General features: G+C 40.1%; 1 protein-coding gene across 3 annotated transcripts; it reads left to right on the top strand.

Moving 5' to 3' along the window:
* Positions 1-954: 954 nt before the first annotated feature.
* Positions 955-25,200, top strand: ptpn6 (protein tyrosine phosphatase non-receptor type 6). 3 transcript variants are annotated; one of them, XM_026184326.1, is made up of 16 exons: positions 6,447-7,011; positions 7,381-7,406; positions 8,837-8,959; positions 10,363-10,557; positions 13,825-14,008; positions 15,230-15,346; positions 15,625-15,753; positions 17,143-17,239; positions 17,353-17,432; positions 17,561-17,707; positions 19,733-19,864; positions 19,974-20,128; positions 22,708-22,775; positions 22,908-23,059; positions 23,358-23,422; positions 24,907-25,200. In XM_026184326.1, the coding sequence occupies exons 2-16, from the start codon at positions 7,399-7,401 to the stop codon at positions 25,001-25,003; spliced, it is 1,749 nt and encodes a 582-aa protein (XP_026040111.1). In that variant the 5' UTR covers positions 6,447-7,011; positions 7,381-7,398; the 3' UTR covers positions 25,004-25,200. The 3 variants fall into 3 exon arrangements, with proteins under 3 accessions (XP_026040109.1, XP_026040111.1, XP_026040110.1); XM_026184325.1 differs by having other exon boundaries at positions 7,329-7,406; XM_026184324.1 differs by lacking the exons at positions 6,447-7,011; positions 7,381-7,406 and adding an exon at positions 955-1,736.
* Positions 25,201-25,559: the final 359 nt, after the last annotated feature.

Raw genomic sequence — 25,559 nt, 5'->3', positions numbered from 1 at the left:
CATTTGGGATCTTTGCCCATGTGGTCAGTATAACCACACCTGTAACACTGTCTTTCTGTTTTATTATCATCTTTCATTTTTCCTTTTGGTCTGTTGTTCTTCTCTTTCTTTGCTGTAAAAATCCGGCTGACCGTGTCCTCTCCTTTCTTTTCCCCGGTGACGCTCATCGCCGCCATCTGCTCCTCCACACGTTCACAGTGTGAAGCCACCTCTAACGTGCGATTTAGAGTTAAGATAAGATAACCTTTATTAGTCCCACACGTGGGAAATTTGTTTTGTCACAGCAGGAAGTGGACAGTGCAAAAGTTATGAGGCAAAAATTAGAATACAATAAGAAGAGTTAAGCCTGGACCCTCCTCAAGCAGCTTTCTCCGTACATATTCAGAAGTGCATTTACTCAGGATAGCGTCCCGTATCTGGTTATCATTGTCAGCTTGAAAGTCACAGTCTTTTGCAGCTCGCCTCAAACGTGTACAAAATTGTTGCACAGTCTCACCTGGTGTTTGGGACAATTTGTGGAAAGTTTGGCGTGCGTATGCTGCATTCACTTGAGGAACAAAGTAAGTGTTGAGCGCAGTCACCGCAGCGCTGTAATCCTTTGCCTCTCCCGTCTGTGGTAGAGTGGAGAAGACGTCCTGCACGTCCTGTCCGGCCATGTGCAGTAGAAGAGCGCGTCTCCGCTGTATGATCGCGTCTGTAGCATCATCCGTCAAAATAAGACCTTTCCCATCAGCAAACAACTCGAAGGATGTTAATCAGCACGTCCATCTCGGTCCGAGCGTAGCTGGATCCGTGTAGCAGGCGAACGGTTGAATACCCGACTTTTCCATGTTAGCCCACAAGTTTTTTTTTTCGCTAACACCGTGCCGCCGCTGGGTCTACTTCTCACAAAAACAAATCCAGGTCCGTGTCGTCCTCGTCGCCATTGTTGTATGCTCACCTTATTAATAAATTAGGCAGAGCACTCTGAATTGAATCAGGACATAAAGCACGGTCTTTATGTTGCTTTATTGAACACTGTCCATCTTACAACTAGCCACTTAACGGGGCTTCCTTCCGACAACAACATCCGGTTCAAAGGTCATCACCTTAAGACATAGCCATATCAATACATGACACCATTTTTTTGTTTTTGTTTTTTATAAAGGGGCGTTAAAAACTTCCATTAAGGCAGGTTTTTCTTTAATTTCTCACGCTTGCATGCACAAAAAAGTACACGTTCAGAACAGCCTGATACTGTTCTCGCACACAAAGCATGCCATAATTTGCATGCAAACCTGGAAAGACAAATTGGAATTTACATGGAAGCAAATGCAGCGAGGCGGAAAAACCCGAGAGAATTTGTATATGGAAGAGTTTGTTAGAGGAAGAGCAAAGAAGAAGGGACAGGAACAGGCACATTTTCTCCCACAGATAGAATCCTAATTAAGAAAATTGGAGTAAATTACAGGGCGGGAGGGTTACTGGGCCGGTAATGAAGCCTGATATCTTATCATGAAAGAGAGTGAGCCAGAGAGGAAGGCTAAACTTGAGCCTGACTGGGTGTAAGGAAAAGGGGATTTAACTTGCGCTCAAAATTCATGAGCAGAATGTTAAAGTAACCTGATGCTTTCTGTGAGTTTTACTCTGATCCGAGACGGAGGAATATTGACTTCGGGATTTACCCCACCATCACTTCCTCGTACAGACTAATCTAGGCTTAGTGCAAAGAGGAGAGTCCACATAATGTCTTGTGGGTAAGTTTCTTGTGCATATGTGACAAATATTTCTTTTTCTGCTGCTGCTTTGCAATACTTTTTTTTTTGTCATTGAGCTTCGTTGTTGCCTGTTTCTACTGCTGCTACTTTACTTTTTATGCTTTGTCTGTTCTTTTGTCTCTTTGAAGACTTTGGAGGATATGTTTAACCCTCAAACGACCAAGCAGAGTTAACAGATAAAATTACTGACTTTAAAAAAAAAAATTATACAAGAATGCTTTTTTAATGGCTTTATTTGTGGTTATTATAGCTATACGGGTCCCCTAATCCATGACAGATATTCTGAGCTGTCCTAATGTAATTAATTATAGTTTTTCATCATTTTTATGAGTATTTGCGGAAACAGTACATAAATTGCGTAAACAGTATTTGCGTAAACAGACTTGCTAGTTCACAATAGAATAGTAAAATGTGATAATTCTAAGTGAAAAGTTACAGTAAAGTCAGAGATTACAATGTTTAAAAAATTGCCACATTGGTCGATAGATAGATTAGCTCTTTACTATTACTGTACATGTACAACGAAATTATAGGTGCTCCACGCCATCTCGCGGGTGCAAAAACAAATAGTAAAAAAATAAATAAATTAGGAATAAATGGCAAACAGAAGATATATATATATATATATATATATATATATATATATATATATATATATATATATATATACATACACACACACACACACAAAACAAGAGAAAGGCACACAATAGAAAGCAAAGTGCTTGGAAGCAGTGCAAAGGGGCATGGTCCTATGAAAACTACAAAAAGCTGTCGGAGAAGTCGACAAATTAATGGCAGGTGGCATATTTATGATTAAAAATATCACAGTGGCACTCCATAAGTTGATTCTGTTCATCTCACGTAGCGTTTTTCAGTGGAAGAAACGTTTTGTCACTCATCCAAGTGACTTCTTCAGTCTCAGCTGACTGCATTTTATAAACAGTTCATTTGCATAATGACTGAAACCAGCCCAGTGAAGGAACAATGGGCCGGGTGGTCAGTTCCTTCATCGTAATTATGCAAATTCTCGTGACCATTGATCAACACCCGCTGATTAGACCACTGAGGTTGTTTGGTTTCCCCGATGTATAAATCCTGCAATCCTCCCGGCACTTAACAGCGTACACTATGTTACTCTGTTTGATCCTTGGGGTGGACCAGTTTTTGGCGCAGCGTGTTTTGAGGTTTAAAAGCCACAGAGACAGAGTCTCAACTGATCCGATACTCCTGACACATACGGGATAACTGCAGGTTTTTGCTTAGGCGGCGGTTGTCCTTCTCTCCTGAATCGGCTGAAGCTTTCTTTAGGCGCCTTCCCAGCTTTGACAAATGTCCAGCTGGGATAACCACATTTACTCAGGGCCTCCTTGATGTGATGTTCTTCTACTTCCCTGGCCGCTGCGTCTGTGGGGATGGTGTTCGCTCTGTGTTGTAGCGTCCTGATGGCACTCAGTTTATGCTCCATTGGATGATGAGAGTCAAACCTTAATTCACGGATCACATTAACTCGGTGGACCGACATCAAATTCACCAGGGAGGATATGAAAAGTGGCAGGTTAGCCTTCTTATTACTGAGATTTCCATCAGTGGGGGACATCTAAAAGCTGATGTGTACCGTAAACCTTCACATACAGATCAGTATCTAAGGTTTGACTCTTTGACTGTAAACACAGCAGGAAATTATGAGCAGGAGGAACAAAAAAAACAAACCAAAAAAAACAGGTAATAAAGCTCCAAGATCCCCGAGGAGAGTGAAAGTCTGTAGTTTTAGGACAGTTTGGATTTCCTTCAGTCTTTGTGGTGCATTGTACCTGAAAGCAGATCTGCAAAGGTTAGAGTATATGAGAAATATCTTGAGTATTTAACGGGTCTTGAATTGTAGTTGCAAGATTTAAATGTTGTGTGGCAGCTTTATAACTGAACTCAGGCTTCTGGACTTGGCTGAAGAGAATGTGGGTCATAATTCAGTGTAGTTCTGAATGCAGATCGAATGTATTCAAGCATTTGCTCACTTTAGTCCATTACCTGTCACTTGTGCTTTCATTACTTCTGTATGGAGTTTGCATTTTCTACCATAGTCGTGCAGGTTTTCTCTACTTTACATTGAAAAACCTGCCTTAACCTGCCTGTATGGATGCATGACACTCTCACAAAAGAGATTCTTTATTTCAAGAGTATCACTTCCTGGTTAGATAAAGGGTAATAAATGCCTATAGAAAATAAACATTGGTTCATAAATCTTGGAAAATATCCGAAGATGTCCAATTGGGATTTGCCTATTTTCTTTTCCTTTTTTTTAAGTACTTTTTTTTAGTAAATCAGGTAACACGCATATGGAAATTAAAAGGTCTACGCATACACTCACCAGACACTTTCTTAACCTGTCTAATTAATTCTTAATGCAGCAGCTCAGTTTATTAGGTTTATATGTAGATGTGGTGAAGATGACCTGCTAAAGTTCAAACTGAGCATCAGAACGAGGAAGAAAGATGATTTAATTGACTTTGAACATGGTTTGAAGCAGATAGGCTACAGCAGCAGAAGGCCACACCCAGTTCCCACTCCTGTCAACTAAGAACAGGACACTGAGGCTATGATTTACATGGGGTCACAAAAACCAGACAATGAAATTTTTTTCTCTCTCTTTTTTTCTCTTTTTTCTTTTCTGAGCCTTTTCAGTACCTGCTGATATTTTCCATCTGCTTTGTGTTGTTGAGGCTTAAAAAGTGTTGCTTTTCTTGGTACTGATGAGAAACCTTTCATCCATATCTACAACACATTGCCCAAGCATCATCTACCAAAGTTCGCTTTGGAAACTTTGAAAACTGCATTCTGGCCTTTACAACCAGGTGCTGCTCACACAGTTTACACCTAAATGCACTGTTAATGACAATGAAATATTAGAAAAATGTCGCCTCATGCGATGAGTCTGCTGCAAAATTCAGATGATATCGTCAGAATTGGGTGTAAACAGCACAATAGCATGGATCCATCGTGCTTTGTATCAACATTTAAAGTGGCTGTTGTGGTGTAAAGATGTGAGGGATGATTCTTGGCACACTTTGGACCCTTAATACCAAGTGAGCATGAACAGCATAGCTTACCTGAGTGTTGTTGCTGACCTTTATGACCAGTGTGCCCGTCTTCTGATGTCGGCTTCCAGCAGGATAATGTGCCATGTCACAAAGCTCACAACTGGTTTCTTGAGCGTGGCAATGAGTTTTCTGTACTCAAATGGCCTCCACAGTCACCATGTCTCAATCCAATAGAGCACCTTTGGGATGTGTTGGAACGAGAGGTTCACATCATGGGTGAGCAGCTGACAAAGCTGCAGCAACTGTGTGATGCTGTCAGATCAATATGGACCAAAATCTCTGAGGAATTTTTCCAGAACCTTGTTGAGTCTAAGCCACTAAGAATTAAAGCAGCACTAAAGGCAAAAGCTCAAAGCAATAATTGGTAGGAAATGCAGCCTAAATGCTGCCTGACTGTTCCCCAATCAAAGCGGTGGCATTTAGTTTGAAACATACAAAAACAGAGAGGAACAACTCTTCACATTTAGAAACAAAGAAGTTGTGATTGTGAGGCTAAAATAACAAAATAACTGTCACCAATCACTAATATTATCTTCGCTCTTCAGGCCTTTAATGAACAGAGCAGAAGTGCGTGTACTGTAAATTCCTCTAAACAGAAACAGTTTGATGCATTGCAACATACCGATGCATTGCAACACTCAGCAGACTGACCAAATCTGGGAAACATCCTTGTTGTCACTCTGAGGCGGTACAAAGACAAAGTGTGTGTGCACATTTCTGCCTGTGTCCCCCAGCCTGAGAACTGAAGCTTTGTGATGTTAGATGGGGAAGCCAGCTTCAACTGTTAAACATGAGAACCTCAGCGCAGAATAATGCAAACTGCAATAGCTTGTGTTAACCACGACCAGCAGCACCTGCAGGGCTCTGTGTGTGTGTGTGTGTGTGTGTGTGTGTGTGTGTGTGTGTGTGTGTGTGTGTGTGTGCGCAAGACAGAGAGAGTGTGTGTGTGTGTCTATAGGGGGGGTGAGGTGAACTATATGTTGCAGTTTCTTCCACTTTGTCTTAACTTTTTTTTTTTCACCCAGAGTTTAAGCACAGCTTCACTGTCAGCTTTGCAAATTTATCTGTAACGATCTTAAATTAAGACCGTTAGAATTGATTTCACACTTCAGCATGGCCCATGGGTATATATTCTTGGGAAAAGGAATTAAATATTTTGAATTCAAATTTGCCTTCTCAAGCCTGTTATAGGTAAATATGACATGCAAGTTAGATTCAGATTATCTGTGGTTCTTTAACATTTTTTTTTCATGTGTTTGCAGAGTAGCCAGACATTTCTTATGTGTGTCTGTGTTGCATTGCAAGAAACCTGGCCTCTCCTTGAAAATTATGGAGCAAAGATAAACATGTGGCATTAAATTATTTGCCTAATGCCAGTTTTCAGCTTCGGGTTTGGTGCTTCTGCCTCTGTAGTCTGATAATGAAAGGCGCTCACGCTTGCAGCTGAAAGCAGCACATGTGCGCACACACACACACACACACACACACACAGTTATGTATAAACATTTCTGCACACCGAGGGGGGAAGGTTAAACTGTGAATGAGGAAGCGATCTGTGACTCTGACCTTTGTGTGTTATATACACACCTGGAAGTAAAGCACAAACAGTCAACAGTGGTTGCAGACAGGTGGGCAGGCAGAGGGGAAAAGCTTTGCAAATGCTTAGTGAGAGACAAAGTGCGGGCTTGTTCACGCTGGCACGAGAAGCTCAAACTGCCTATTTGGTGGATGTTTTATTCCTGTAACTGAGCTGGAATTACTGGTGTGTCGCTCTGGCTTGTGATTCGCTGCCGAATGGAACCGTTTGAATCTCGCCTGCTGCCGTTTTTGTCGAGGTCTGCACAGAAAACTAAGCGATGGAGCGCCAGAGGGCACATGTTCATAGCTTAAAACGACACCGTTGTCAAATGTAACAAGTTTTTTTTTTTTTTTTTGGTTGCTGTTGTGGTTGTCGTCTAAAAAAGTCTCTATCTGGTGGAGGAATTCCGGCCTGTCAGCTATTTTGGTTCCTGTCTTGCTTTCACTATTTTGTGAAAGGAGACGTAAAAAGGAAGGAAGAGGAGCGCGAGAGAGATCGACAGAGAGGAGGAGAGGCAGACGTATACAGTCTGTACGTCTTGTTGAGTGTCACTTGTTTGCCGAGGAAGCCGAGGAGAGTAAGTGTTTACCTGTTTTCCTACTGAGACTGAGGGGAGTAGGATGTAGGAAGAGGGTGGAGGCAAGAGTAGATGGAGGAGAATGGCATGGGCTGATGGTTGTTTTGTGAATGTGGCCTTATGCAGAGGTTAACATTAGATGGGAAATGTCGGTGTCTGAAGTCGAGTAAGTAAGTTAAAGAGTAAACGCACACGAATGAACCAGACTTAATTTCAGTTTTAGCGACCGTGAAGTGAGGAAGGCTAGTTTTTGTCTTAGATTAGTGATTTGAAAAAAAGAAGAAACGTATACTTCTGAGTTTACACATGTGACACAGGTACAAGCGGCTCCTGCTCACCAATCGCTCTTCTTCTTCTCTTTGGTCCCAGAAACGTTGACGAGACAACATGGTTCGGTGAGTCAGTCCCCCGCTGGACACTGTAGTACTCTGTTAGCCAGCTCTGGTCGTGTTCTTTGTGTTTTGTGCGAGCCGTAAAGACAACTTCTCTCTTTCCATTCTTCCTCCTGTGTCGTTCTCCAGCTGCCGACTCGTCCTGCTCTCTTCCCCTATCATGTGGTTGCCTTGTCTTGTCTGTTTGTTCTAAAAAAATGTGTCATAGATGATGTTTAAGTTCAGAGCTTTGAGTAAAACACCTGTTAGCCTCAACACTTGCCTTCTTTAGTGGTTCTGTATCACGTTCCCTTTGCATGAGCTGCCACTAGTGTGTATTGGTAACAGTATTACAGATGTTCTCCTTTTCAACCCATTCCCATATAAAGATCACTTTTGGCATCCCAAAGTTAAAGATTTCCTTGATTAAAATGGAAAATGTAATCATTTAAAACAAGTTGGGTTTTTTAAAATTATCTGTGAGTGTAGTTTTATGAACCTTGAATACACCCTACCCTTTTGACAGTGATGTATTCAAACTTGACTAATTCTAGTTCACCGTATTTGTCGCGAAAAACCCAAAGTTAGGATTCTCCAACATTTCTGGGGCCCGTTTTTGTACCATGCTCTTGCAGTGAGCTGGTGAGGTGACTTTTCCTGATGCAGCGACATTCAAAATGTTCTTGCTGTTTTTTTTTTAAAAAGAAAAGCATTTTTAATCTAATGTGCATAAAATCTTTAAAAAGCAACGTTAGGTCTGTTGAATTTTTTTTGTGGTTAGCCACAGAGTGTTAGCCAACGTGTATCACACCTTTAAAGCAAACAAATGACAAACACCGTTTTGGTCCGGAGAGTTTGTGGATTTGTGGGTTATATTTGGACAGATGTGCTGCATAGTATCAATATTTCTGCTGCTGTTTTATTCCATTCTGAAATGCCTTATTGAAACGTTTAAACAGATGTCATTATGTCCTGTTTAATAGTAAATGATAACGAGAATGAGCGGAAAAAGTAATTTTGCATTTTCTGATCAAGATTAAAGTCTGTAAACGTGATTAATATGCATGCACAGCAAAAACTGCCGTTTTGACTGTGAACCATAACATATTAACTGTAAAATTGGCATAATCTAAAAATATCTAAAAAATAGTAACAGAAGTTTGCAGCAATTAGATCAGAGATGTGCTAAAATTGGTGTTCGAAAGGCTGAACTAAGTTTTTCTTTTTCTTTTTGTAGACCGGTGAGATCAGCCTCAAAGTTTCTGTGAGGATGTGCAGCGATTTTGCGTTTTTGTGTGTGTGTTTTTAATCAGTTTACCTTATACTCGCGGCGATCCTGTGCACAGTTACTTGCGTGTTAATATGCATACGACATTAATCTCGTAAAGTCTTTTGTGGCGGCTTCGCATTGAGTGCATTTCTATGTTTTACACACTATATTTATGTCTATGCAGATGGTTCCACAGAGATATCACAGGCCTGCAGGCCGAGGAGATACTCAAGACTCGAGGCATTCATGGCAGCTTTTTGGCTCGGCCCAGTAAGAAAAATGTTGGCGATTTCTCCCTGTCTGTAAGGTAATAGAGCACCCAAAATCTTTGTTTGATTTTGTGAATTTTAAAGCTCGTGCTTGATGTGCATGATTCATCTCAAGATACCCCCAGCGCAAAAATTGGATTCCTGCATTCCCAGCTTCTTTAAATCCCTAAATTCCTACAATATAAAGTATTTCTCTATTTTTTGTCTTTTTCTTTTTAAATACAAAAAGAGATGCTGAATATTTGAGGACTCCATGTACTGCAGGTGTAAATGAAAGCACCCGCCACACTTTGTGATCGTGACAAAGTCAAACTGTGAATTGTAAATTACCATTTTATTCCTGTTAAAATAGTACAGATAAATATATCTGATACCTGAAATAATCATCCTGAGTAGCAAAACCTTGTTTCACAGTGTTGGCTTATGTTGTGACTGTGCAGTAGAAGTGTGATACACTCACACTTGTGAAGGTCACATGTCAGAACTTTTTCCAAAGACAATATTTCTGTAGATGCTTTTGCAGTGTGTCAGTGGTCATTTCCTATAAGCAGGTCTTAAAGTAAAGCTACCATGTAGGTCAGTTTCATAATCCTGAAAGCTGAAATGACATAAAACATCTGTTCACTGATGATCCGAGGGGTAAAATCTGTTGTTTAAGAGACAAAAAGATGGAATAAATTGTAGCTTTTTTATATTTCAGAAACCATCGTCCAGTTTTTACACGTTAAAAAAAAAACACTTTTGGCGCTTTTGTCTTTTTTGGGTTGAAGGTTGGTGATCAAAACCACAGCTCCTCTCATTTACCAAGTCAAAGTACATTAAACCCATTAACCACCATCGGAGGATATTTTAAAAACACATTTTAGTTACACAGGTTTCTTTTTCCATCTTAGACACGTCTTGCAGATTGGAGCCTTTACACTGAATAGACACGAAACGGTAACATCCAGTTGCTCCAGTGCCAAGATAACAGTTTAAAATTTTGTCCCAAGCCTAAATTCAGTCGATGTTAAAGGGTATTTATTTCTTGAAGCCAAAGTCTTGTTAAATGCAAAAAGAAAAAGACTTTGGCAAGATTCCTGGTCCAAAGTGATAACAGGAAACACAATATATCTAGAAAAGTCTTTACTACTCAGGCAACCAGAGAATACAAAATATATACACCATGTGTTAAAGTGAAGTCACAGCCCAGCCTGACTGAGCATGCACTGACACACACACAGGTACTATACAGCACTGTTGGCTGCAGAATCTGTGAAATGCTCTGTGAGATTGTGGTTGAGTAATTTGTGGGCCGAGCGCCCTTGATCTTTTTTTTTTTTTGACAGATAAAAACGACATAAAATTTGTTGTGCAGGTCAATTTTTATTACACACTGTCAACAGGAAGTTTTATGCCAGGAAAACACTGACGGTTAGTTGGTGTGGCCTTATCTTCTCAGGGTGGGTGAGCTGGTGACCCACATCCGCATCCAAAATACAGGAGACTACTATGACTTATATGGCGGTGAGAAGTTTGCCACGCTGTCAGAGCTGGTGGATTACTACACGGCAGAGAACGGCATCCTGCAGGACAAGGACGGCACCGTTATCGAGCTCAAATATCCCCTCAACTGCTCCGACCCCACCACAGAGAGGTGTGTGCATCATTACGTCTCAGCTCTGTGTTCACTGTTCAAGCCCCAGCCGGTTAATGTGGCCCACAGTCACCGGCCTCTCTGCGCTGGCTCCACCTACACTTTCGGGTTAAGTTAAAACAGTGGTTAGTTAGGCGGTTGAGTCAAATATAGTCAACTGTGACCAGGTATATTTCCTCTGTAGTTGGGATAACAGGCATCATTTGTTGTTTCAATATTTCTTTCGGCTTTAATCTTTTCCTCTGTGGGAAACACTTTTGATCTGTGGCCAATTTTAAAAAAAATGTATATGTAATAGCAACTTTTCTTTTACCGTATGAGTCAGTAAAAACAAGTGCCCACGCTGTCGAGCTGTCGAGCTGTCGAGCTGTCGAGACTTTATTCCTACGCCAGTCTCCCCTGCCGCAGCTTGTGGATTACATACGAGCAGCATGTATTCTTTTCCAGGTGGAAACTTTATTTGCAATTCAAGTATTTCTTCAGAGAAACCCCCACAGGTTACATATAAAAAATGTAGCTCCCTCAAAACAATCGGATATGGCTTTGGGCCCCAAAAAACTAAGAAGACTCAAAAAATTTTACCTCATCCTTCCTCCCTGATTATTCATAATCCATAATCCTGACATATGATCAAATATTCTGCGTGTTTTGCTTTAAATGCTGCATGACACTGTTTTAAGTGGGGTATTCACCCATGATCGACTCCAAAAACATCATCTCCTAGGGCTTCTCTTGAGCTCAGATTTTTAGTTCGGCTTAACATTTTACTTCCTCCAGAAGTATTTAAAAACACTTTTAACCCAGCTCCGGACATGCATCACACGCACAGTGATGATCAAACATTCAGGTGGTGTGTTTGTTGCATATAAATAGATTATTGCAACACTGGTTTTATTTTTTCCTCTTAATAGAAATAGATCAAAGTCAACCAGAATTCCCTCTAAAATTACTTCTATTTTTAATCAGAGGTGCCAAAAAAAAAAGAGAGAAAAAAAAAGAAGGGAAATCAATATCTGGCATGAATTTAAATATGCAGTGATATCAGACTTTGACTCTTCTGATAGCGTAGATTTATTTTTAACCTTTGCACCCATGTATCCGAGAGATTCTGTCAGTACTTTACGCAGCAGTGCCGGAAGCATTGTTTATCTTTGTTCCCAGAACAGAGCAGTTTAAGTAAGTGAATGTGGAAAAAATAACCAGCAATTATCGTCCACGAAAGCCATTTTTTTGAGAGAAATATTAACGAATAATTTGAAACAGTTTATGTAAATAAAGATTTTTATTTTTATTTAGGATGGAATGAACTCATAGAGGATATCATTTCGAACCGTTTGGAGAGGATCTTGTTACGAGAAGCTGCATAAGGAAGAGCCTGCCTTTTAACGCTTGAGTTTTGAGTGGTTTGGTTACAAATCAGCATTGCAGTCATTGCTGTAACAGGAGTAGTTCTTCACTAAAACGACCGCTTTTAAATTTAACCTAAAAATGTTTTTTCAAATGCAGGAATTTTAGTCGCGTAGCAGAGTTTGTAGCAGTTATCATGCTGCTTCCTAAAACACTTTTTTTCCGTTATTTCATTCTTGCTGATGTCTGACGTGTCTGCTAAATATAGCCACAGATGATACAGATTTTCTAACGTCTTTGTCTGCGTTCACATCAAAGGACAATCTGCCCTTCTGCTATACACATCCAAATCTTAATCTATGTATTGTTTGACAAAAACAACATCAGAAAGCTTGCATATATATATTCTTAGAGCTTATATGCGCAGGCTTTTGAACGCTATGACATTGCTGCTAGAGGTGGCGGCTAATTGACGGTATATTCCTCCAAGCTGGAAACATTGTGCGACTCTAGGCTGCTTAAAGTGGGTTAATGTCCAACTTGTAGTGGTAAAGTTGTACACTTTGACTCCTTTTATGACTCAAGGAGGACACTGCTTTCTGTATGTGTGTATTATGGTGTGTTTCACCCAAACTAGATGCTCTACCCTGTGCCCCCCCTCCCTCCCCGTCCTTCTCTCTCTGTCGGTTGTCTAACTTCCCTTTTGTTGCTGCGGTTGGAAACTTTAAGTTTTGACACTTTTGAAAGCAATGGCCAGACCCTGCTTTGCCTTCCTCTATTGCACACTCCATCATGTTCTTGCTCACTCACTTGCTATCTTCCTCATCTAACCCGAACTCTCTCTCGGCTCTTTGCAGAGCACAGTTACCTCACCAGGTTGCATTGTGATGCAGTCCTCTTTATATGAGAGTTCCTATTTACCTAGAAGCTTAACGCTTCCTAGAAAAAGGACAAAAGTGCTCTGAGGACAATTATCATGTTCAACCTCACACAACACATGCATATTTAAACTGTGCTAAAAAAAATTTTGACCACTCACACGCACAGCTGCTGTTTTCTGCTGCACAGCGTCTGTAAAACGGAGCCAAAACGACCTCTTTTTTTCTGTCTTTGCTGTTTTTCTTGCACACTGCCTTAAATAAAAATCACCAGGTGCAGTCTCTATTTATTTTTCTTTGTCAAAGCATGCTGTGTGATTTGGCAAAGAAGTAAATCTTGAAAAAAAGAAAGAAGGGAATTATTAAAAGCATGCAAAAACTACTTGCAACACACAAAAAAAGAAGAAAAAAAAAACAAAGCGTACTTATCTGTGGATGATAAACCGGGGGGAGTCTATAAATACTTTGTCCTCTTCAGCCACGAAATCTGTCATCAGAAATTTTCCGACCGCAATGCAGGAAGTTTAGACGAAGAAATCGAGAACTGTGCCTAAAATTAAGTCACAGCCCAGCCTGACTGAGCATGCACTGACACACACACACACACACACACACACACACACACACACACACACACACACACACACACACACACACGAAGTAAGTGTTGGACATAAAAATACACTTGACCTGCTCTATAACGGCAACATCTGTGTATTTTCTCTCGCTGTTTATAACTCCTCTAATTCTCCCGATTCTGTTGTGGCTTTCTATTTCTATTTTACTGTACGGTACGCATAACAGCCCAGTGAACCACATCAGTGTCTCTCTGACAACCGCTCAGGCTTGAATGCCTTTAATGCAGCACCCATGGCGCTACCGGTTCTTAGCTCACGTGTAGAAAGCAGTAAGAAGGAGGTTTTTTTTGTTTTTTATTTTTGTGTCTAAAATGTCAAAGTTATCTTGCAGTGCTCACAAGCCAAAAATCTGCAGGAGACACAAGTTGCCATTTTAATATTAAACAAGTGTGCATGTGTCTCAGGTGGTACCACGGTCACCTGTCAGGGCCCAACGCCGAGAAGCTGCTCTCTGTGAAAGACGAGCCAGGGACCTTCCTGGTCAGAGAGTCGCTGTCCAAACCTGGAGACTTTGTCCTCTCTGTTCTGACGGACGAGATCAGCAAAAGCGGAGGAAAGAGGGTCTCGCACATAAAGATAATGTGCCAGGTGGGTGCCATGCATGTTTCAGTGGCAAATACGAATGCATGAAACCAGGGTATTGTTTTTCTTTATCACTGTCTTAGTGTAAACGTACAGAAACAAGAGACCTTGAAACTGCGTCCCATCACAAAAATACTGAGGGACATTCCCGTATATGTGCAACTCACGTTGAAAAAAGGTTTTAGGTCTCATTTCCCCTTCTTATGTAATAAAAGACTTTTTTCTCATACTTCAGCTACTGATGAAATAAAAAAAAAGAAAAAAGCAGTGTCATGTTTTAGTGGAAATAGACAAACAGATGAAACCCAACCTTATCCTGATATCAGTCTTTGTTTACACAGCCACAGCAAACAACTGCCAATGATACTCACAAAAACGTCTCACATGGCCGACTCATTTTCATAGATTGTGTCTTTCCGCCATTGGTCACTATCAGGGCCTTTGCATGTTATTTTTAACCACGGCACACCTCACAGAAAACACTCCTCGGCCTGCATTTAAATTGGTTACATGTTTTGTGCACTGCTGGGGTTAACAAGATTAATATAAGATTAGTGGTGGGGTCACAAAGGGGCTTTTCACAAGCACGTGGCAGAGATCAGGCGAGTTTGCCGGCCACACTGCTCTGAATCGTCGGCTGCTGCAGAAGGTTGCTCGCTGCCTGAGGAAATCGGCTTTGTAGCAACTGTAAAACTGAGAATTTTGGGCAGTCTAGCATTGACGCATTTTTGTAGACATGCTTTGAATATTGTTTGCATGTGCATGTCACAGAGGGATGCTCTCTGACAGCTCTTTTGTACCAAAACCTTTCTTATTTACTTTGGATTGAATCGCGTATGCTCCTTAATACACACCTATTCTACACTCTTATACCGTCTTGTACCATACAGGCCATCTCAATTTGGTGACCTATTCACAGAATTTCTGCAGAATTTCCCATGTCTCCCTTTGACATGTCAAACACTGCCCCAGGATCCACCTGCAGGTTTCGGGGCAATATCTACTCATCACTTCCCAATTTATGTGTTATATTTATGACACATAACTTTATGTGTCATATTTGAAATATGAAAGAGTTTGGAGCCTAGATGTTAAACTCTAAACATTTTAAGCTCGGGTTGTCTGACTGAACTCCAATTTTGCTTTGTCTTTAATTGTGGGTTTTCACTTGGCCGTCTTTGAAACTTTTTTTGTTGTTGTTGTCGTTGACATGATTGGTGTGTGCAGAGTGACAGGTATACCATCGGAGGCTCAGACATGTTTGACACGCTGACAGACTTGGTGGAGCACTACAAACGCAAAGGCATTGAGGAGATCTCTGGAAACTGGGTTTACCTCAAACAGGTGAGATAAACTATAGACAAATTATGTCAATAGACCAGAAACTCTAAAAGTGTGAGTGATGTCTGAGGTAAATGTCACATGAAACCATGTTTGAATCTTATAAAACGAGGGCAGGATGTCTTCTTTGTAAATTATTTTAAAAGACGAGCAGCACAGCCCACAGATAGGAAACATTACTCACTTGTTTGCGTTTGTCTTAATTATGACGATGTGTAACGCGCTCATTGGCTTCTTATTTCCTTTAATCTCTAATATAAAATTTTCCTTCCCTCCCTCAGCCGTATTATTCCACTAGAGTGAACGCAGCAGATATTGACAGCAGAGTGAAACAGCTGGACCAGACCACACAGAAGCAGCAGGATGGCGAGGGAGAGAAGAGCAAGGCGGGCTTCTGGGAGGAATTCGACGTAAGATTTAATCCAAACTTATTGCTGTTTCACACAAAGCATTAGCATAAAATAGACCACACATCAGCATTTTATAAACCAACAGAAATTGCCATCAGGCTTTGGTATTTTACTTCCTTGTGGGGTCTAAACAACTGTACAGGCAGTATGCTACCATCTTGTGGTTGGAGAATACACTAAATATGGGGCATTCAAAGCTTCATTTGCAGCTTTGATCACCACACAAGCAGAACATTTAAGTGTTTCTTTTCTTTTCATCGATTCATTTTGAACTTCTGTTGATTTACTTGTCAAACCAGGTAAAGAATATTAGTAAATTTAAACCCTCGTGGCTTTATTTCATTATTTCATTAAAATGTAAATACTTAATGGAAAGATTGTAAACTAATTTCCAAAACCAGAGTCAGAAATTCTTTTACAAAAGAACATTTTAATCGAAAAATCAGTTCAAAGGATTTTCTGGAGAACTAAACTTATCCTTCAAGTTTCTCCTATAGTGGTGAAATCATCGTGGACCGCACACGGCCCACTTTGATCCATGAGGTATTTTAACATTGCAGTTTCAGCAGTATATTTAATTTTTTGAACATGATAAAATGAATGTGTAAAAGCAGTAGCTCATGTCCAGACTGTCCCTGTAGTTATAAAACAGAACTTTTTTGTTAATTCACAGAAAATGTTCTATTTTCGTGTTTTTAATTGTGAATTCACTAGAAACCCAAAACTTTTTATGTTAGATAGTGAAAAAACAGAAACCTTTTGTCAGTTAATTGTTTAGCCACGACTTAATTACATTGGTGTAGTATGAAAAACCTTAGTCATTTTTAAATGACTAAGAATGTAATAAACATGCAAGAGGCCAGTGACAAAGTACGCATGGGAAACTAAAGGAAAAGAAAAGAAAACTATTCCCATTCCAAGTAATCCTTTTCTGTCTGTGCAAGGAAAAAGACATTTGTTTGTAGCATGCTGTCACTCTAGTAAGCGGCCCATGTCAGTCATGTGACTGATGGTGCATAAAGATCACCATACGTAGATGGATTTGTGTCTTTTGGGGAGGAAGGGTCATCCAAAAAAAATGTAAAAATGGACAAACATTAATTCCTGTAGATACATTTATGAACTCATGTCCAGGACTGCAGTACAGGACATGAGTTAATGGGTTATTATTGACAAAGTGGGTGTAGCCTAGGCTAGATTAACATGTCCTTTTGTATGCTACATGTGAGAAAGGACATGTTCAGGCCTTCTGCTGACCTCATTTTTCTGTGAAAACAGCTGTTGTTATCATTTCGTGTTAGTATAAAACTGTAACATGCGTTGGTTTGTATATGGAGCATACTGCACAGGTCACAGCAGGCATCACGCTGTCATCCTCTCTCCTGCCAGGCTCTTCAAAAGTTGGAGGCAAAGGTGAAAAAGAGCAGAGATGAGGGCCAAAGACCTGAAAACAAGAGCAAAAACAGATACAAGAACATACTTCCATGTGAGCGCATTTTTATTTTATCATTATTATTCTCTGAATTAAAGAAATCAACACAGAGCTAACTTTCCCACTGTTTCTCAATGAACTTCTTTCCACTTTTTTCCTCTCACAAGTCAATGACACCAGGGTCATCTTGGAGGACAGTGATCCCAATGTTGTGGGTTCAGATTACATCAACGGCAACTATGTGAAAGTAAGAATCCAAAGCCACTGAGCTCATAGAAACACAGCGTGACAAAGACACAGAAGAAAACTGTGATATTTGTTGCTTTGAAGTCTTTCTTGGTTCCGAGTGTGCATTGATTCGCTCTGTGTTTGCAGAACAAACTGCAGGAATCCGAAGATCAGAAAGTTTACATTGCCACTCAGGGGTGTCTAGCAACAACAGTTAATGATTTCTGGCAGATGGTATGGCAAGAGAGGACCAGCGTGATCGTGATGACAACAAGAGAGGTCGAGAAAGGACGGGTCAGTATAGCAACATCCATGCATCCTTTTTTTCCACTTATCCAATACAGGGTCACAGTTGGGCTGGAGGCAGGGTACACCCTGGACATGTTACCAATCTATCGAAAAGTATCAGAATAATTAATATAATAAAATAAAAGCAGATTAGGGACTTTTACATTTTTGTTTTGAGGTTGTTTTTTTTTTGTGCTTTTTGAATGAATTTGTGAGCTGATCAGGACATCCTTAAACGCTTAATTTGAGCATCGGGTTTTGCCTTCAAAATGGCCTTAAGTCTTCATTTCATAGATTGGTGCTAGATCCTCAGACATTTTGATCCACATTGGCATGAAAGCATCACACAGTTGCTGCAGATTTGTCTGCATTATGTGAATCTCCTGTCCCACTGTATCCCAAATGTGCTCTACGCGGAGCACTGTGGAGGCCATTGGAGTACCGAGAGCTTACTGTCATCTTAGGAAACTAGTTTGAGAACACTGCACTCTGGTCAAGGGATGGACATGTTCAGTAGCAATACTCAGGTAGCTTGTGCTGAATGCTGAATTGGTACTAAGGGGGCGAGAGTGTGACAAGAAAATGTCCCCCACACAGTTATACCACCAATCAGTCTGAATTGATGATGAAAACGCAGGATGGATCCATGGATTCGTGTTTTTTGTTTTTTTGTTTTTTTACATCAAATTCTGACCCTACAATCCAAATGATGCAGCAGAAAATTAAGACTCATCAGACCAAACAAAGTTTTTCCAGCCTTCCAGTCTAATTTTGGTGAGCGTGTGTGAATCATAGCCTCAATTTCCTGATCTTAGTTGACAGAAGCAACACTCAGTGTGGTCTTCTGCTGCTGTAGCCCATCTGTTTCAAAGTTCAACATGTTACAGATTCAGAGATGCCCTTCTTCATGCCTGCGTTGTAATGAGGTTTTTATGAGGTTTATCTGTTGCCTTCCTATCAGGTCAAAGCATTTGGGGTTACAGGTGTTTGAACAGATATACCTAATAAAGTGACTGGTAGACATTTAATTATACTCTAATACATTTATTTCAGTTTTTTATAGTGTGCTGATTCCTGTTTGTGTTTCACACCTGTTGCGTGTTGTTGGCTGGAACCTGTAAAACTGATGATCTATAGTAGAGGTGTCAAACATAAGGCCCAAGAGCCGGAAATGAGCGGCCAGACAGTTCAGTGTGATTGTAATGTGAAAATTATAAAGAAGGAGAAATTTTGGACTTTTATCTGTGCCTATCATGTCCCAAAGTAATTAGCTAAAACAAACAATTATTTACAAGTAATTAATTATTGTGTATCATTAAGCTGAAAGAAAAGAGACAAATTTGGAGGGTATTTTTAATAGTATGAGGTAATAGTTTCATTGGTCTGTGCCACTTAACATTATGTGTATGTGGCTTTTGATGTAAAATACACTGATTATCCAGCTCTCACATATTAGCTGCTGTGTGCATGTTAGGTGCTAGACAACTGACTGACAACTTAAATCCAACATTTGTAAGTGGTTTTCACACTTACCATGCTGCCCTGATCTTAAGCCTTTAACCTACTGAGTGAATTCACAGTGTGATTGGTCGCCATGTTTTATCCCTTACCCCCCCCCCCCCCCCCCCCCCAAAAAAAAAAAAAAATCTTGGGCGTGAGAAAGTGGCTGAAGCCAACAATTTCCTGTTGTGTGCTATGTGTGAGAAAAGCCACCTTCATACATCACCCTGACCTGCGTCTCCCGACACGGTCCATTTATGCTCATGTGTGAAAACACTTCAAAAGCATGCGTCATCTGACTACTTCCCTCTTAAAGTAACCCTCGTTTGTCCTTCGAGAGAAGACTGGTAAACAATGATCAGCGCGAAACTACTTTAAATAGTTGTCTGCATGGCTTTTAAGTTAAAAGTGGAAGCACAGAAAAAATTTTTTACTATAATTGGAAAGACAACCATGATTTTTAAAAAGCCTGAGATGTTAGTTGATTTTGAAGTGACGCTTAAGGTGAAGTTATTTTTCATTTTTGTGCAGAATAAATGCGTTCCATACTGGCCTGAGCTCCACTCAACTAAGGAGGTGGGCCGCTACGTGGTGAGCTGCGAGCTAGAGAGGGAAGCTGGTGATTATAAAATCCGAGTCCTGGAGATCGCACCCCTGGACCAGGTGACCTACAAACACCAAACTCTCACCTCACTGTGGTTCCTCATCTCTGCACACCTAATGATTTCTCCAGGTTTTGACCTTTCTTGTTCCCCCCCCCCCCCATTCTTAGCCAAAACATGTTCGCAAAGTGTGGCACTACCAGTACCTCAGCTGGCCAGATCACGGCGTCCCTCAGGAATCAAGCGGTGTCCTCGGCTTCCTCACTCAAGTGAACTCTAAACAGGCTGAATTTCCTAACGCCGGTCCCATGATCGTCCACTGCAGGTACCTAACAGCTGCAACCCACACTCTTCACTGAATATTTCACTTCTCAAATCCTTTCTACTTTAAACAAGTGATGTGGAAAACATCTGCATTTTAAATACAGTAGACATATCAAAGCAACACTGTTTCTTTTCTTTTTTTTTGCAAAGTGCTGGGTTTCATAATCCTTAATTAGGTGATAATACTTAGAGGTTTAAGATTAAAACAAGCACATTTTCTGGATTAAGATTAGTAGTAACTAAACAAAAGGCTTCAAGTTTACTGACAGTTTATCCTACTGGAATTTTCCCAGTGTGATTTAAAAGATGCTGAGGCTGCTTGTGCTTCCTTAAAGAGATTTTGGATGTCGGTCAAGTGATTATGTGATCCCCGTGTTAGCATTTTTGAACGATACAGACATGTTTAAAAAATGAAGTATGAAGAATTTAATACTTTACCCAACACAGGACTCTGCATGCAACAGCATGATGTTTCCTTCACTTAGATTTTTGCCTGATAATGTATAAATATAGAATATTTTCAAATGAAAACAAGTAAAGACTTTAAATTAATTTTTTAAAATCTCTCCTACTCTCAGATTGGTTATTTGGGAGTGCCTATCTCATCAGCTAATAATATAGCATCAAGTCCACATTTCTGACATTTCCTAGACAAACCTATTGATTTAGAAAATATTTTTCTGATTAATAATTAATAACAAATGATTTTAACACTTGATTTTAATTTTGTTTTAAAGCTTCATCCTGGCCTTTCTTGTTTTTTTTTTTGAAACAACTTGTTTGTTTGTTTTTTTGTAGTTTTACATATTTCAAACTAGTAAAAGTGTAAGTTTAGTTGTAAAATCCTGTGCACTTTCCCCTGCACAGGGCCGTGGATGAGTCACAAATGAGCCATTTGTTCAGATCACTGGATATAGTAATCCAGTAACAGGATCAAAATTGTATGATTCTCATGAGGCTCTGCAAAAACAAAATGGCTTAAAAAATATTCACAAATGGTTGCATGTGTATTTTTTCTTTAGAGAGAAATAAATATAGATTTGTGACTAGTGATTCAGAAACAACATAATAATAATGTATACTTTATTGATCCCTGTGGGGACAAATTTCTCTCTGCATTTAATCCATTCACTCAGTGAAGCAGCAGGCTGCCACCAATCTAGCACCCAGGGAGCAATGTGTAGGGACGACGCCTTGCTCAGGGGTACCTCAGGGTAGCTGTTAAGTGGATTCAAGCCCCTGACCTTCCCATCATGGAGCGACCACTCTACCTACTGAGCTATCTGTGCCCTGTTTTTGTCGGGAAGTTTATAATTGGCATTAATGGTGCTGTGACAAGATGAGTTTTTCTCTTGCAGCATCATGAGGCTGACATTTGTGGTTCTTGGAGAAACGTCTCAATAACTACTGAATAGATTTGCATTGATTTTAGTCCTCTTATGCCAGTCCCTTCCCAGCGTTCACTACTATTATGGTGTGCATTACTTTGATTTATGACCAATTTTAGCTTTGCATTGGGTTTTGCTGTATGTAAGCCAGATATTAGATGATAAATGTTGCACGTGTTGCACATGGTAAGCACCAGTATTGATTGAGTAATGCGAGCCTGTTGGCATCTCACTGAGCTGTGAGTGTAACTGCCTCTAGGTCAGTGCTGCCTGTGTGAAAATGTAATCGGAGAAATATTCTGTGGACAGACTGAGACAAAAGCTGAATCCTGTTACAAACTTACACAGCAACTAATATAAAGAACATCATATCAGCAGTCAAACATGGTACTGATAGTGTGATGGACCTGCATGACTTGCTGCAGTTGATGGAACCATGAATTCTGCTCTCTACCAGAAAATCCTGAAGCAGAGTGTGTCCGGCCATCAGTTTGTGTCCTAAAGCTCAGTCGCTGTCAGGTTATGCAGCACTACAAATATTGGAAACACACCAACAAGTCCACCTCTCAGTGTCTCAAAAACAAAAGAAAGCAAGAAAGGAACAATAGTTTTGGAGTGGCCTTGTTAAAATCTGAACTTAAATCGGATTAAGACGCTTTGGCATAACCTAAACAACTGTTTCATGCTCAAACCTCTTCCACTGTGGCTGAATTAAAACAATTCTCTAGAGAAGAGTGGGGCAAAATTCCTCCACAGCGATCTGAAATAATCATTGACAGTTATTGCAAATGCTTGATTGCAGTTTTTGCTGCCAAAGGTGGCAAAACTAGTTTTTCACAAAGGGGCTTGGTGGTTTGGATCTCTTTTTTCCACTTAATAAAACAGCATTTTGTGTTTACTTGGGTTGTCTTTGTCTAATAATAAAATCTGTTTGATGATCTGAAACATGAAAGTGACAGACTAAGAAATTGGGAAGTTGGTAAGTACTTCTCAAAGCACATTGTTATTGATGTTTGTATTGCACTTAGAAGAGATCTTACTGTTGCACATGTTGGTTCAGTATCGCCGCTTACTAGAACACTTAATGGACTTTGCATCATTAATCCATTTGTGCTTTCTTTTCTGGTCCAAATTTCTGACCTGTTTGTCTCCGTGGGTGAGATTAACTTTGCTTCTTTTGTGATTTTTGCAGTGCTGGTATTGGTCGAACGGGCACAATCGTGGTAATTGACATGATCATCGAGACCATTGATACTTTAGGTAACAATACAGTAAAGAAATATGTTCTTGATAAATCAGTCAAGTAAAAATGAAACCATTCGACGTGTTTTACTCTTTGTTGCTGTGCCTCCGTTCACCCCCTTCCTTTTTTTCACTTCCCTTTCATTGCAGGTCTGGACATTGATATTGACATTGCGAAATACATTCAGATGGTGCGAGAGCAGCGCTCCGGTATGGTGCAGACTGAGGCCCAGTACAAATTCATCTACCTGGCTGTGGCTGAGTACATACAGATCGCCAAGGCCAAAGACTCCGCCTCAATGGTGAGAGGAGCAGAGAATCTAGTCACTGTGGCTCAAATATAGTTTAAAATTGGGAAACATAGAAAAGAGGCTGTGAATGAGTGTTGGCTCATTTCATCATTGATTTAAACACTACAGCGGAGCAGTTCAATGCCAGCAGAATGATAAGTTATCAGAGTCCCTCATGAAAGATGAACGTTGACCCAAAGACGCGAAAACAGTCGACCACGCAGACTGATCCAGCAACGTGACCTCACTCCCTGTTTGACTAATTCTTTCTCAGTCACTTGTGAAACGTCTTTGCCTCTCTCTTCCTCAGGAAACCGAGACCGAGTATGGAAATCTCCAAATCAAACACCAACCAGCGGGCAGAGTGGTGTCAAAGTGAGTGACTCTGTGTGTGTGATTGTGAATCGAGTGTCCCGAATGCACTCACGTTGTTCCTCTAAATCTCACACTGCCACCCTATTTTTGTTTAAAAACACGATCCGTCTTCGGGTTCATGTCTGCAGTTTCTGGAGGAAGAACTGATTTACAGTCTTGTTTCATTAACGTGGGGAGCTATCGGCGAGTAGTTCGTACTCTAGTTTAAACCAGTTAAACCAATTAATTAACCAATTAAAATCAGATTTATGTGTTTAAATATTCTTAGAAAAACAGATTGATTCATTTTAATTTAATAAAGGGACATCAGTACAAGAGGAAATTAGAAAGAATTTTACTTTTGAAAGATTTTTTGTGGCAATTTTGGCCTTTTTTTTTTTTATTATGTTAGAAAAGATACAGAGAGGAAATCGAGAAATAGGCAGGGCTCGACCCAAATATTTCATTATTTAAATATTGTGTAGTTCCCTGTGTAGGTAGTGCAAAAAAGGACAGGTGCTAACCTCATGGAGATAAAATCTCTGCAATGTAAAAATACTAATGAGAGAAACACTTGTTTAGTTTTCAGTCGACATCAGTAGACCTTTGACCTTTTTATTTGTTGGGGTTTTTTTCAGGCCGGTTTCAGAGCTCTCTCTGGAGCCATAAAAGACTTTCCACAATCTTGTTTTTTCGTAGATGATTCATAGATGTAGTAGCGCGCCTCAATACCTGTAAAGAGAAAATAAAAGTAGAATTCAGCTGATTTGGTCTTTAGCGTTAAGTCCAAAGACAAGTTTAAGAAGGAACGATTAAAGATCAAAGCAGCTGATCTGACTATTAGTCAAACACAGGTTGTGTATAAAAGATGGACACAGACACTCTTCTGAAGCCTCACATTGAGCTTTTTGCCCCTCATAACACTTTAGAACCCAGCCCCAAGTGGCTGTTTGAGAAAGTGCAGTTTTTTGGCTCTACTGCACTGGCCACTTGGTCAAACTCCAAAAACACTGGATCCTACATTTGCTACATCCTGCTTTATGAGCTTGAAGCACAAGTATCCTGCTAAAAGCTGCTTTCAGCCATCATGATGACTTAATGCAAAGAGGACTTTTAATGGATGTAGGTGTAAAAAAGTGTAAAAAATGTTTTTTTTACATTTTGCACTGTGTGAATGAATGAAGTCATATTGTTTACCTGTTGTCTGTTGTGACCTCTGGACTATGAGATGCTCATACTGGACGAGGCTTTTAATGAACTTAATTATTAGGAGAAAGCAGACACACATTGGCCGGTTCACTGTAACGCTGTAAACTTTGACCCACTTGGAGAGCTGAATAGATGGCCTGCAGCTTTGAGTGATGGATTGTTTAAACGTTTCTCATGCAGCGTGACCTTCATTAATCTCTCCACTCTCTCTGATGCGTTTCTCACAGATCTGTGTTTAATCAGTCTTGGCGGCTAGGATGAAATCACTAATCAGCTTTCTCTTCGTCTCTTTCCAGAAACAAAGAGGACGTTTACGAGAATCTGTCAAAAGGAAAGAAAGACGCGAAAAAGTCAAAGTCGGACAAGAAGAGTGGCTCCGTGAAAAAGAGATAGAAGACTGGGAGGTTTTATCAAAGTATGTCATGTTATATTTATGCAGACACCCTTGTTAATGCAATCTATTTGTTGAAGCCTTACGCAAAATAAAAGGAAGGTTCAGAAAAACAGCATAACTTGATGACATCGTCTATGCTACATGATTGCTTGGCTAATGTTTGTTCAAAATAAAGGCGGGCTGTGTGTACACTTTCTGTGCTGCATCTTTATTTATGTCTGTTCTCCAAGATGAAACATCAGAAGCTATAAGGCATGCAACACCGATGGGAGCTTCTCCCTGTTTGCAGTTCAAGCAGGAGGGATTCAGCACTGGTTTTCATTCAGGAGGGAAAAACATTTTTAATTTCGCTTTACTTCTGTTTGCATAAAGAAAACTGGTGTCAGGTTTTAATTTTAGCGAAACATGAGCAGTAGTAGTATGAATCTCACACAGTTTTAGCAAAACTATACGAAACCATAAAAATTCTCTTTTGTTTTTATTTATTTTTTATTTTATTTTGCATTTATTCAATTTCTAAAGCTTCTCTGGGTTGGACCATTTATAAACTCATCA

This window comes from Astatotilapia calliptera, chromosome 11, assembly GCF_900246225.1.
Source record: "Astatotilapia calliptera chromosome 11, fAstCal1.2, whole genome shotgun sequence".
Classification (NCBI taxonomy): domain Eukaryota; kingdom Metazoa; phylum Chordata; class Actinopteri; order Cichliformes; family Cichlidae; genus Astatotilapia; species Astatotilapia calliptera.
The sequence above is the reverse complement of the archived record's forward strand: the minus strand, read 5'-3'. Positions and strand labels throughout refer to the sequence as shown.

What these genes read in the sequence shown, in the direction of transcription:
- ptpn6 (XM_026184324.1), top strand. An exon ending in GAGAGGTCGAGAAAGGACGG is followed by an intron (nt 17,708 to 19,732) that starts GTCAGTATAGCA and finishes ATTTTTGTGCAG; the next exon opens with AATAAATGCGTTCCATACTG. An exon ending in CCAAAGACTCCGCCTCAATG is followed by an intron (nt 23,060 to 23,357) that starts GTGAGAGGAGCA and finishes TCTCTTCCTCAG; the next exon opens with GAAACCGAGACCGAGTATGG.